The sequence below is a fragment of the Miscanthus floridulus genome, unplaced genomic scaffold, assembly GCF_019320115.1.
Source record: "Miscanthus floridulus cultivar M001 unplaced genomic scaffold, ASM1932011v1 os_2021_1, whole genome shotgun sequence".
Taxonomy (NCBI): Eukaryota; Viridiplantae; Streptophyta; class Magnoliopsida; order Poales; family Poaceae; genus Miscanthus; species Miscanthus floridulus.
In genome coordinates this window covers 11,588-25,418 of record NW_027098052.1, presented here as the reverse complement: position 1 = coordinate 25,418, position 13,831 = coordinate 11,588, and the positions used below count along the sequence as shown (strand labels likewise).

Below are 13,831 nucleotides of genomic sequence, written 5' to 3'. Positions count from 1 at the left end.
ACCCAAGCACTTGATTATTTTCATGTTCAGGGAGTGTTTAAGCTCATAAGGTGCAGTGAGTGAAGTTTTTCATTTTCTTGTATCAAAGTACTTGATAGAATTGCCCTTACTAGATTCATCCTTATTTCTGTTAGATCCAGCTTTTGCCATTTTGCATTTTACTTTGTTGTCATTTGTGCTGCTGCTTTAACTGAAAATACTTGTATACTCGAGTCATGGTCCTTTCCCCAGATTCATCTCATGCCAGTCTGGCCTGATTTCTCAGGTATTGTTTCTGCCTTACTGGTGCTACTACCGTGTAGGAATTCTTGTGCAATTGAAAGATCGGTGAGAGTTGTTCTTGCTATTGATGTAGGCTACTTTTAGCTGTAGAATGAACTGTCTAGTGACTGTAATGAGAGAAACTAATGTTGCTCATCTTCAGGCTGTAGTTAGTGATATAACTGTTTTATCTGATCCAACCAAGTACTTCTTTTTCTAGCAGTCATGTAGTAGGGAATGTTTTACAATTTCATCAGATGACTTCTTTTTTTTTCTTTATTGCTGTGTTTAGTACTTAAGAGAATTGGCAGTCCTATATTCATTTTTATTTTTGTTAGATTAAACTCAGCTCATCTGCTATTGCGTTCTAGTATTTAGTTGTCATCAGTGCCACTGCTATTACTACTGCTTCTTGTTCTATGCTCCAGTACTTCAGAGAATGGCTTGCAAAGTTGCAATAATCGCATGGTCCTTTACCCAGATTCAGCCTGTGATATTTCATTCTTCTCTGACAGATGCCGCCATACACCCCGTGTTCTCACTAAAGGTTTGGCCCCTGTGCTGAAGCACTTCTAAGGTCATGCTTTTTTTTGCTAGATTTCTCAGGTATTGCTACTAGTGCTACTGCTACGTCACAATTTCCCTGCACAATATCAGCCAAGTGGGGGGTGGGGGTGGGGGTGGGGACTTGGGGTGAGGGGGGGAACTGAACAATTATGCACCCAACGGACAGGTAGAGCACTTGCTGGAACTCTTTATCTCAAAAAACAGATACACTTGAATATATTTGATGCAGCCTTAGTGTTCTGACAGCCGTGTTATTGCAGGCTTCAGAGAGTGCTTGGATCAAGTAGCAATGGACAAGTGAACTAAAGATGTCCATGGATCATGACTGCGGGATTGATTTCGTTTCAAAAAAAAAAATGGCTGCGGGATTGATTGCTCACAATCATAGGGGTGTGCTGGGTCATAGTCTGGAGTGCTGGATTCTCTTGACTTGCCTGCTGCTGCTGGACGACGTCGTTGCCTCGTTGGCCCACACCAACGAAGCAACTCAGCAAGGTTCGGCCCTGGAGGAGAGAAGCCCACGATCACCGGCGACGGCTGGACACCCAGAGCGTACAGTAACTTCTATTACGCGATACGTCGCGCCAGCGTCTGAGCGCGCGACAGAGGCCGCCTGCGTGAGTTGCGTGAGAGCTGGCGGCCTACAATCCTAGATGCATGGCATCGCACGTGGGCTTGTTCTTTTTTTCTCGTAACTATCCCGAGCCCCATTAATCTAAAATCAGTGGTCTTTTTTTAAATGTCATATAACTTTATTAAGTATATAGTCTATTTCCAATTTTGTTTGCACCAACATTCTTCCTTTTGTTGAGATCTACCCCCTCCGTTCCAAATTATAAGTCACTTTGACTTTTTAGATTAATCCATTTTGCTATGTATCTAGACATAATATTATATGTAGATGCATTCCAAAATGAATGTATAAAAAAAATCAAAGTACCTTATAATTTAGAACGGATGGAGTACAAAAGTAGATCCATGATATATATGTTTATGAACTTAATTATATTCATTGTGTAGTACTACCTCCGTCCCTATTTATTAGTCGTTTTGGCTATGGTACTGGCTGTCCAAGTTCAGAGCACCTTTTACGTATCTGGATGTTACATGTGTCCTAATTCAGAGATTCATTTGTGTATCTAGGAGGACGTCCAAACGACAGATAAATGGGGACATAGGAAGTAGTTAATTATGTAGTGCAGGTTGCACTTTTATGTGTTCTCGACTCAGGTTCTCCGTTTCGTGATCCGTTTCTTCCGTGGTTTTTCTGAAGTGCCTAGGAAGTTTTCCAAATCATCAATTCATTGAGTCGGGTGATTTGGACGTGAGCTCTTGCTCTATTTGTTTGGAGTTGAGAGCATCGCTTTTGCTTTCCGGTGTGTTTCGGTCAAGCTTTTAGTTTCGTGCTATTGTGACTGTTCCGTTGTGTTCTCTGGGTTTACCGGAGGGCATAAGTCACTAGTTGGCTCGAGGACGTCTCACCCGTGTGACTTGGTGTTTTTGGAGGGTTGTTTTGGACAACGGTCATTTTAGAAGAAATTTGATTGACTCTCATTCACCTCCCCCTCTAGTCGCCTTTCTCAGTCCTGTTGATATAAAGAATCTACAATTTAATAGAATATTGACATCCCATTTTCATGTCTTGGGGTCATATGCACAAAGTTTGTCCACTTATTTAACCTTTGCTGAAACATTGTTAATTATTATAGACTCATAGTTTATTTGACACATAAAATATTTCTGTTTGTTAATTAAATGATGCTTAAACAAAACAAAAGCTCATTTCAAGTTTTCAAAAATCAAATTCTGAAGTTCATCCGAGTAGGTGGCCAGCTAATTTAGGTGGATACACAAGACGTTGTCCCCCATCCCCATAGGTATGGAAAAAATTGAAGGAGCGCAATCCGTACCGATGTCCAGGCCTCCACCCAGTCGATCAAGCTGCAGCAGCCGAACTAGAGGATGTGGCTACGGGGCAAAACCACTTGGTTAAGTCATTATGTCGAATCCAACATACTTTAGACTCTAATAAAATAATAATATGATATATAGCATCAAGAGTAGGCAAAACTCTTGCTCGTCCGTTTAAAAAGAGGGGGAAAATGCACTTCGAGCTCATTCCTTGTTTGAATTGCGATATGAGACACACACACACCACGATGTGCGTTAAAACCTAGGTGAACAGAGTCATACGGGCATCGGGGCATGTCTGATTCCTCATGTGTATCTATCCCGCCTGCTACGCGAAGAGCTGGTTACATATACTTCCATGCTTTAATTCATTCGGTAGCAGGGTAAGCACTTGTTGTGTCTTCAAAGCACAGCCACCTGTCATCACGTTGCATGCATTTCCTGTAAAATGGAAGGAAAATTATTTAATCATTGTACTTGTTAGACTTGTTCAAAACATTGCTCAAGCACATATAAGTTAGCTTCTTTGAAATACGTCTGTTAATGAGTACTCCCTCCGTTCCTCTTTTCAAAGACGCACACATATATCCAGATTCAAACTATTCTTTTTTTGAAAGACAAGATTCAAACTTTAAATCCTTTGACCAATAAGTTGACTAATAATTTTTTAATACAAATTCGATGCGGTAGATTTATAATTAAATATACTACTATCCAATTATCATAACTTTGTAAGTATATAAATAATGTAATATAAAATAAATAAATGGTTAAAGTGTGATTGGGAGATCGTGCCATGTCAATCTGCCTTATAAAAGGGAATGTAGGGATTATTCACTAGCCCATCAACCCGTGCTAAAATCTTAGTAAGAGATATAAGCATTAGACGTTAACATTTAATACCTAGAACTAATAAAATTACTTCAACGTATAGGTAGATAATTTAGATACAAATAAAATGTATTACTCTACATTATCTTTAATAATAGCATATGGAAATAATTTAGATATAAATTCAAGTGTTACTTTACATTATTTTATATAACGATAGAGATTGAAAATTTATATACAAACTTGGAGTATTTTCAATTATCTTTCATCATGGCAGAAGTATGCAATTTAGATAGAAATTTACAGAGCTATTTTTTAAAATTATTTTCATAGTAGCAGGTGTGGGCAATTTAGATATTAGATATAGATTTAGGAGTCTACATTATGCATTTTTTATAATGGTGGAGGTAGACATTTTTTTGTATAAATAAAAACGCAATAAAGCCAATGGCTATTATAGACTATGATATTAATAGGATGTGCCAAATTTAAAACTAAATGTTTTTTATTATTATAAGGATTTTTAGAATTGATCTTTTTTTCCTGGCAAGTTTTCATGAACATTAGCAAGGAGTGTTCTTTGGGGTCTCTAATAATTAGTAATAGTATAAGATAAAGACTAGCTTGGCTCATAGATGCTTGGCCCTTTTACTAACATTCAGTAAAACAATTTAAACTTGGACCATCATCAATCACTTTCAAAACAAAGCTTAGAATTTATATATGTAGATATATCCATGAAAGTCAAACAAACTTACGACCTATCTACTTGTGTCAGAGATTATGTTTTTGTGTGTGTGTAATTAAAGTCATGTCAAGTATATACATACCTCATTACATCTTTCCAGGTGCGCGGCTGCAGCCCAGGCATAAGCCCTTGAAGGATATCGGTCACAAGTTTGTCACGTTGTTGTATTGTCACGTACTTGGGTTCCGTGCCAATTGGAGTCGGCGTCCGCGTCCTACCGGCGGCAACCTCGATGGCGACGTCGGAGAGGCGGCCCACGGCCTCAATGTGCACCTCGTCAGCATAGCAGCATCGCCACTCGAACACCGCCAGTTTGGGTGCGCGTAAGCGGAACAACGAGTATTTGGTGAACATGGCTGTGAAGCCATAGTGACACGAGAACATCAGCCGCTCCGATGGCGATTCAGTCTGGCTGTACCAATAGCATGACATGCGGAGAGTCCTCAGGTCATCGGCGAGCACGGTGATGGCGGCTTTGGTGTCATCCGTCCTCACGTTGACGTCGGTGAAGCGGAGGTGTTTGAGGCGAGGCATGGTGTCCGACGAGATGCTCATACTGACAGCGAGCGTGCACTCGCCGATGTGCAGGTCCTCCAGCGACGGGAACACGGTGGCGGCGAGCGGGAAGTCCTCGCGCACCACCGTGGGCCCCAGCAGCGTCAGGGACCGAAGGGCGCTGACGTCGGCGCCGTGGATGCGCGGTGGCCTCACGGCGTACGAGAACGGCAGCACCTGCAGCTCGACCGTAGCGGGTGGCAGCTGGAGGGACCAGGCGCCGGCGTCCGCGTCAGGTAAGAACTCCTTGTCCATACCCACGTGGGGGGTGAGAACCAGCCTTGTGGCGTTGGCGAGCGCGATCATGTCGTCTGCGTACCGGCATTCCATGGCCACGTCCTTCCTGTAAACCAGACGAAGCGTCTTGATAGTGTGGTGGTCTGCGCACCGGCGCCGAAGCGTCCGCGCCATGCTCTGGACGCGCTCCTCGCTCGGCGTGGCCTTGGACGTCGTGTCCACAGGCAACGACAGGCAGAAGGTCAGGTCCGGGAGTTGGGAGAGGAGGCGCTCCCACCTTGTTGAAACCGACACCGTGCTCATGAGAGTCCTGTAGGGGCACAAGGACAGGATCTGGACCAGAATGTCGTCCGGCAGCTTGCTGATATGGTCCTCCTCCTTGTCTGCTGCCGTCGTCGTTTCGTGTTGTGGTGGCTTCTCCATTGCAATTCTGTTGCTCTTCTCTGCCTGTCGAGTCATAAAGGCACAACTCAATTGTTGGGGAACTAGACCGGATCAAAATTAATAAAGTGATCAAGACATGTTGCGTTTATATATAAAAACTGGACAGGACTTTCGTACTGGGATCAGAGTCCTTTTTCGTTTGTTTTGGGTAATATAATACTCGTAACCGAGTCCTATTTGACTACGAGCGCAGGACAGAGAAGCGTACCCTGACGACACCGACGACGTGAGTCTCGTCATCCGGATAGTGTCCGTCGTATGACCGGAGTACATCCGCGCTCGGCACCGCTGCGACCGCCTCGTCGAGCACGAGGGCGATCCTCCCATAGTGCCGCCGCCGCCGCTTCGGGAACTGACGGCCGCTGGGCAGGAACATGGCGTCTAGATTAACGTTCCACAGGCGGACGATGGCGCGGCCGCGCTGGCTGCAGGAGAGCGCGTGCGCGACGTAGAGGACGCGGTGGCCGCACCCGCGGAGACGACGCTGCCGGCGGTGCCTCCGTTGTGAGTGCCCTCCGTAGGTGCCTCCGCTGGGAGCTGCAGGCCCGGCTATCAGAGTCGGCATTTTTTTTAATTTTAACATTTTTTCGAACTTAATTTTAAATGTAACGCTCTTATTTTTTTTTTAACTAACACCTTTAGTCGCGCCTATTGCCCTGTCGCGGCCAAATGCCTGTACCGTGTCATGCATGGTGGCGCGGCAGAGAGCTGACGTGGCGACGAGCAGAAACACTGGTTGCTGACGTGGCAGGGCTCTGCCGCGCCACCGATCTTGGCGCGGCAGTGCCGCGCCCTGATCCACGGCACGTCAGAGCCGGGTATAACCTCCGTCGCGGCCAGTCCCGCTGGCCGAGCAGCAAAGCGGCCTACCGCCCACGCCTGCCTTCGCCCGCGCCTGTCCGCCTGCCTTCGCCCGTCGCCGTGCACGCCGTCTGCCGCGCCGCGTGAGCCCACGCCAGCCAGCCCGCCCACGCCAACCAGGCCGCCGGCCGCCGGGTGCGGCCGCCACGCCCGCACGTCGGCGCACCTCCCCCTCCGGTCACGCACGGTGGCTGCCCTGCGCCCGCGCCTCCCGGCCCGGTCTTGTGCGCTGCAACGAGGTACTCCACTAATATAGTTAGCATAGTTAATAAAGTTAGTAAAATTATTAAAGTATAATTAGTATAGTTAGTAAAGTTAGTTAGTTAAGTTAGTATACGTAATATAATAAGTTAGTATAGGTAGTAAAGTTAGGTAATTTAGTTAGTACAGTTATAGTATGCCTTGTATAGATGTTAATATTTGATTAGTTAGTATAGTTATAGTTAGAAAATATATTAATGTTAGTATGGACATTACGTACGATGATTTCGACGACTTAATGAAGTTTCTTGAAATGCTTCTGCAGATGAATTGTTGTGTTAGAGTTTTGTATGGAGGAAGTGTTAGGAGAGAGGATGGTATGTTTGAGGATATAGAAGAAGAATTGGAATGGTTTGATGAACCTCCTAGCTTCAACGATCTTTGTGTCCATTTAAATATAAAGTTTGGTGGTGATTTCACACTAAAGGGGAGGTTTGATACTGGGAAGACTAGGGCACACTGTGTCCTCATGCCCTTGCGCGACCCTGCTCACTGGTTCCGCTATACTAGGGTTCTCCGAGGTTCCAATGTGCCCATGGCTGAGGTGGTGGTGGAGAATTGGTACATGATGCATGGTGTTCAGGACGGCCCGTCCAGTGATGGTTTCGGAGACAATGAAAAAGAATTAGGGATCGAAGGGGAAGCATCTCAGGATAACATGGATTTGGACAGTCAGTTGACGTAGGAGCAGTTTCATTCAACTGCAGTAGGCTGTATAAGCAATGACTTCGATGTGAATGAGTTTGAACGGGAAGAGGAGGACCAGGAGGAGGAGGACATGATCGGTTATGTAGTTAGCAGTGATTCAGACGATTCTGATGATGACCAAGGAGGTACAGATGCTATGGCAACAACGGCTGATGTCATGCCAGTACCGGTACATACTATGCCATTACCAGTACCAACTGAGGTTTTGTAAGGTGTCCATGCTTAGGGTAGACTAGTCACAGATTTGGCTGCAGATGATATCCCCTATGATTCATGAGCCAAAATTAGCGAAGCGCAGCAGTATGTTCCACCACCACCTTACACAACGACTAAGCTTGAGCAACTAAGGTCCAAGAACGTATCTTTCAGGGACGTTCCGAACTATAGAGATATCAGCATGACGTATATGGCAGTTTGTGATACCGGTCTCTAGATGTGTAGGAATTCATTATATAACCATAAGACAGAAACCATTAGGAAGGGGATGATATTTAACACAATGTCAGAGATAAAACTCTTCCTTTAGGACTATATTGTGTACCACCATAGACCATACACCGTCACTCATTCGGACCAGGAGTTGAGGTATCACTTAATATGCAAAAACGGTTGTCTGTGAAGGTTAAATGCACGTAGGAGACAGAGTGATGGCAAGTGGAGGATAACTAAAGTTGTTGAACCCCACACTTGCCTAGACAATAGGGGGAAGGAAAATCAGCAGCAGCTCACTACACGTTACCTTGCCCGTCGTATATTGGGGCTCGTTGATGACAACAACGACATCTCGGTGTCTTCTTTACAACAGTCCATATCTGGATTCGTTAGGTACGATGTGACGTACGAAAAAGCTTGGCGTGCTAAGCAAATTGCTCTGGTGATTCGATGGGGTACTTGGGTGGAAGCGTACAACAGGGTGCCCCGCATCTTATGTGCAATGCATTATTACAACCCTGGCTTGAAATGGTTTGTGGACACCAGAGGGATGTTTTTTGGGACCCATTGAGGCATGTCCTCTATCATGTGTTCTGGTCGTTTACACAAACGGAACATGCATTCCAGTTTTGTCGGCCAGTCGTACTTGTTGATGGCACTTTTCTGATAGGAAAGCACAGGGGCACCTTGATGATGGCTGCTGTTGTTGATCCTGAGGACCAGATAGTACCCGTGGCATTTGCTTTGGCAGAGGGAGAGAACAATAAATCGTGGTCATGGTTCATGCGGCTTCTACGTGTGCAAGTGCTTGGCCTAACTCGCACTATATGTTTGATCTCCGACCGTAACGCAGGGCTTCTTAATGCTATAGCTAAGCATATAGATGGGTTCCCGCCTCTAGTACATAGATGGTGCATAAGACACTTTACCGCTAATTTCTAGCGACGTTAGCGGAAGCAGGAGGTAGGTGACAAGGTAAAGGCTCTATGTTGTGTACGTATAGAGCACCAGTTCAAAGAGATAAAGAGAGAACTAGACAAGATGGTAAATGCAATAGGAAAGGCCTAGTTAGAGGCCCAGCTGGAACAGAAGGCTTAGTGGGCATTAGCATATGACGAGGGAGGTTTCAGGTATGGCATCATGACCACTAACTCCTTGGAGTCCTTCAACCGTGTATTCACCGGAGTTCGATCGTTGCCTGTGTCTGGAATTGTTGAATTCTCCTTTCATAAGTGCAACGAATATTTTGTGAAGAGGTGGGAGCTTGCGCAGAGGAATATAGCTAAGTAGGGGCATTTTGGAAAGGCCAAAGCTGAACATTTGAAGGAGCCCGAGGAATTGGCCAAGCAGCACACCGCCGAGCCGTATGGACCCCGCCACCATATCTTTAGTGTATGGGGCAAGGGTGGCACAAGCCTGGGCGGTGAATGTTATGATGGACGAAACTACTGAGTTGATCTTGAAAAGGTAGAGTGCAGTTGCAACGTCCCTCAGATCATGCATGCCCCTTGCTCTCATATGATCACAGCCTACAGGGTTCACGGGTTCAACTATGAGGATCTGCCATATATGTCACCCTTGTATCTCCGTTCGAACACCATTAGTATTTGGGAGATGAGCTTCGAGCCATACCTTGACCCAACACAGTGGCCACCTTATAATGGTTATGATTACGTGTCGCATCCAGATCTAATGAAGGTAGGGAAGGGTAGGAGGAAGAAGAAGCGACTAAGGGGGGACATGGGCACTATGAGAGGGTATGGCGAAGATATGTACGACGGGGGAGACTTCAACGAGACCCGTGGCAGGAATCTTTGCTCTGTTTGCAAATAATCTAGCCACAAGGCTAGCCGGCATAGAAGACAGCAGGTGATTTTATATTATGTTCGAATTGCATAACAAGTAGTTTAAATTTTGCAATGCTACATAATGTTAATCTAAAAATTATTAATTTGAATACTTCAACCCTTTGTTTATTATTTTGTAATAGGATGGCCCCTCCCACGCCGCACCAGCTGATCCCCCTTCTTGATGTGGAGTACGGTGACCCCCTTCTTGTACCGGACGATGAGGTTCATTATGTCGTGTGACTTAGTTCATTACGTCAAACTTATGTCGAACAAATATTGTCATCGAAAACTCATAGACTTATAAACCAATGAAAATGTTGTATGGCAACTTATCGTCCATTTATTTGCTTCATGTTCGTTTTGTACAACACTTATAGTTTTGTACAACACCTCCGCCTGTAAGCCCACCTCCGCTTGTAGTTCTATAGTTTTGTACATCACAGATGCGCCGTGGGCTATGGCGCGACAAATGATTACGTTCGTTTTAGAAATTTTTAACGCATGATACAAACAGATGTGATCACTTAAGATCGATCATGGGTAATCCGAGTACATGATACATGGGTACAATACATCAGTAGTTCAAATGGAATATAAGACAACACGATAGAATTTCTACTACATGGCTAAATTGATCATTAATAAAGCATGGAACTAACAGACGGCGCAATCAAAAACCCTTAGTCAGAAACATACTGAGTAAGCAACTCATCATCCGAGTACCAATCCTCAACCACAACCCTATTGTTGTGGCTAGGCTCACCTGCATTGCTCTGACCTACCTGTCGCCTGTAGTAAGCGGCATCTGCTTCATCTACGGCCGCTGCAGCCTGAGTGAAGAACGCATCATCATCCTCCTCCGCCTGTAAGCCCACCTCTGCTAGAGCGATGAGCTCGCTCAGTCTACCAGTGTCGTCCTCATCCTCCTTCGCCTATGAAAGGGTCGAGATGGCAACTAGAGGGGGGTGAATAGTCCTTTTTAAAACTTAATCACGTTGGCTAACCGAAACAAGTATAGAATTAAAACTATCGGTCTAGCCAAGACTACACCCCTCTATCTATATTCTCTAGCACCATGCAAAGATACTAATCAAGCAACAGAGGTGCCGGGATAGCTAGAGCTCACCTAACCAATTCTAGGAGCAAGGTCACATAAACCTATGCCACTAGTACTTTAAGCAACAAGGGAGCTCCTACACATGCTAGTAAGCAAAAGCACAAAGCCACCTAAGCTCACTAGCAATGCTCAATAACAAGGCAACCAATGCCAAATTAGAGAGCGCAATTACTTAGCTACACAAACTAAGCAATGTGACTAACAAGGTTACACAAACTAAATTAGCCACGCAAGGGAGCTACTTCTATGCTACACAAGCAAGAAGGTAACTAGCAAGCTACATAAGCTAACTAATTACAAAAGCAACAACACAAGCTCAATATATATGAAAGTAATCACAAGCTTGTGTAGCAGGGATGCAAACCAACGGGAAGAACAAGGTTGACACGATAATTTTTCTCCCGAGGTTTATGTGTTTGCCAACACGCTAGTCCCTGTTGTGTCGACCGCTCACTTGGTGGTTCGGCGGCTAATTAGCATCACCCGTTAAGCCCGCACGTCGGGCACCGCAAGAACCTACCCTAAAGGTGAGGGTAGCTCAATGACACGCTTTACTAAAGTTGCTCTTCGCGACTCCCGTGGGGCGAGCACAATGCCCCTCACAAGCTCTTCTTTGGAGCGCCGCACAAGCTTCTTGCGTGCTTCGACGGAGACCACCACCAAGCCATCTAGGAGGTGGCAACCTCTAAGAATAACAAGCACCACCAGCTTGCAACTCGATCACCTAGTGCCACTCGATGCAACCTCACGATGCAATCGCACTAGAATCGCTCACTCACACAATCAGATGATCACTATCAAGTATGTGTGAGATGGAGGGCTCCTAAGCACTCTTAAGCCGTTACCCCTTCACTGGGCGTTTTCGGGTCGACCGGACGCAGCACCGGACGCCGCACCAGACGCACCGGACGCGAATACCAGACATGTCCGGTCGCTATACTGGACGTGTCCGGTAGCTATGTGACCGCCACGTGTCCTACCGTTGCCTCCAATGGCTCTCTGACAAGACGACCGGACGCTCAGCATGAAACAACCGGACGCTCAGCCGCTGTGTTCGGTCGAGTCCAGTAAGCCTCCAGGGCCGACCAGACGCGTCTGTTAGAAGCTGACCGGACGCTGAGCCTCAGCGTCCAGTCGAGTACAGTAAGCACCCACGGACGACCAGACGCGTCCGATCACATCAGATCAGACGCAGCCAGCGTCCGATCAACTATTCCACCGAACACCGTCTCTGCTGATTCACACCGGACACGTCCGGTGTGGCGACCGGACACGTTCGGTCGCTGAGTACGTCGCCAAATACCGGATGTGTCCGGTCACCATACCAGATGCATCCGATCACTCTATAACCAGCGCAACTAACTCCTCTTCGAATCTATCTTCTTCACCCTTGCTCAAATGTGCCAACCACCAAGGGTGTCATCTTGTGCACATGTGTTAGCATATTTTCACAAACATTTTCAAGGGTGTTAGCCACTCAACTTACCACGCCACTCGATCCTAGCGACGATGCAAAGTTAGATCACTCGAGTGGCACTAGATGACCGATATGCAAACATGTTTGCCCCTCTTGATAGTACGGCCATCTATCCTAAACCCGGTCATAAACTTCTCTACACACCTATGACCGGTGAAATGAAATGCCCTAGGTTATACCTTTGCCTTGCGCATTCCATTCCATCTCCTCCAATGTTGATGCAACACATGCACCAACACGATCAACAATGATATGATCCACTTCATATCATCATGTGATCATATTGGTTCATCGATCTTGACTTCACTTGCTTTTCACCGTTGCCTTCGTCCATCGGTGCCAAGTCTTGCTCAAGCTTCACCACCACACGGTCCATCGCTCCAATGCCTCCAACTTGCCCTTCACGCTTGCAACTGGTCCATCAAGCCAAGTCTTGTCTTGATCTTCTCCATCTTTGATCACATGACTCAATGTCATGTCTCATGTGCAATGAGCTCCTTCATCTTCACATGTGTGAGCTTTGCAACATCTCCAAGCCATTTTCATCTTCATGGCATATGTTGCTCACACATATGTACCTATGGACTAATCACCTATGTATCTCACATAAACATAATTAGTCCACCTAGGTTGTCACTCAATTACCAAAACCAAACAAGGACCTTTCAATCTCCCCTTTTTTGGTAATTGATGACAACTCTACAAAGATATGGAAATTAAGCTCTTTTGGATTCATGTTGCTTGCCCAAGCAATTTTACCATGTGTAAATGATTTTGGACAAGTACCACAAACCCAAAATAGTAGTATTAGCTCCCCCTACATATGTGCTAGAGTATTTAATTTGAAGCTTGCACATATGCATAGATTAAAATTGTGGGAGAGTAATTACTACCGAATGATGCTAAGGTGTATAGAGTAAACCTTTGAAGTGTGATACCAATCGGAGTTGCACCTTTAAGTTCATCCTTAGCACCATGGTTAGCTAGATGTCATTTGGAAATAAAATCACTAGATACCTCATGAGATCAACATTAAAAGCAAGGTACTAGCATTATTTGTAAAGCATACCAAGTGTCTAGCTATCATCCTATGCATGCTAGTTATCAAATCATCATTCAAGTTCTACAACTAGCATACACCACACAAGCATGCGTATTGAATTTGAAAGTTTATGCAATGCAAGCAAGCACATGAATATGCACATATCAAATGCAATCAATCAAAGTTCATGAGTTTGCTTCCCCTACTTGTGTGCTTCTCTTGTCCAAGAATTTTGATCCATCTCTTTTCTTCAATGTTGCTCCCTCTTTGTCCATATTCATGTCCAACCTCTTAAGATTTCATATCTTTTCTGTCCCCTTACACAAACAATTTATCTCTCCCCCTTATATAAGCTTTCATATCTTTGTACATTCTCTCCCCCTTTGTCATCAATTTCCATAAAATGTGTGTTTCTCATTGATGCAAGGGTATACATTTTGGGGTAGATGCAAGGGTATACATTTTTTATGGACATCACTTGATTGTTGGAATGACCCCACTTGTAGATACCAATTTAAAGTTGTACCAC

At 45.2% G+C, this 13,831-nt stretch overlaps 1 protein-coding gene across 1 annotated transcript; it reads right to left on the bottom strand.

Moving 5' to 3' along the window:
* Nucleotides 1-3,107: 3,107 nt before the first annotated feature.
* LOC136534530 (uncharacterized) lies at nucleotides 3,108-6,119 on the bottom strand. The gene is made up of 3 exons (XM_066526956.1): nucleotides 5,763-6,119; nucleotides 4,401-5,557; nucleotides 3,108-3,180 (listed from the first exon to the last, which is right to left on the bottom strand). Exons 1-3 carry the CDS (start codon nucleotides 6,117-6,119, stop codon nucleotides 3,108-3,110), a joined length of 1,587 nt encoding a protein of 528 aa, XP_066383053.1.
* Nucleotides 6,120-13,831: the final 7,712 nt, after the last annotated feature.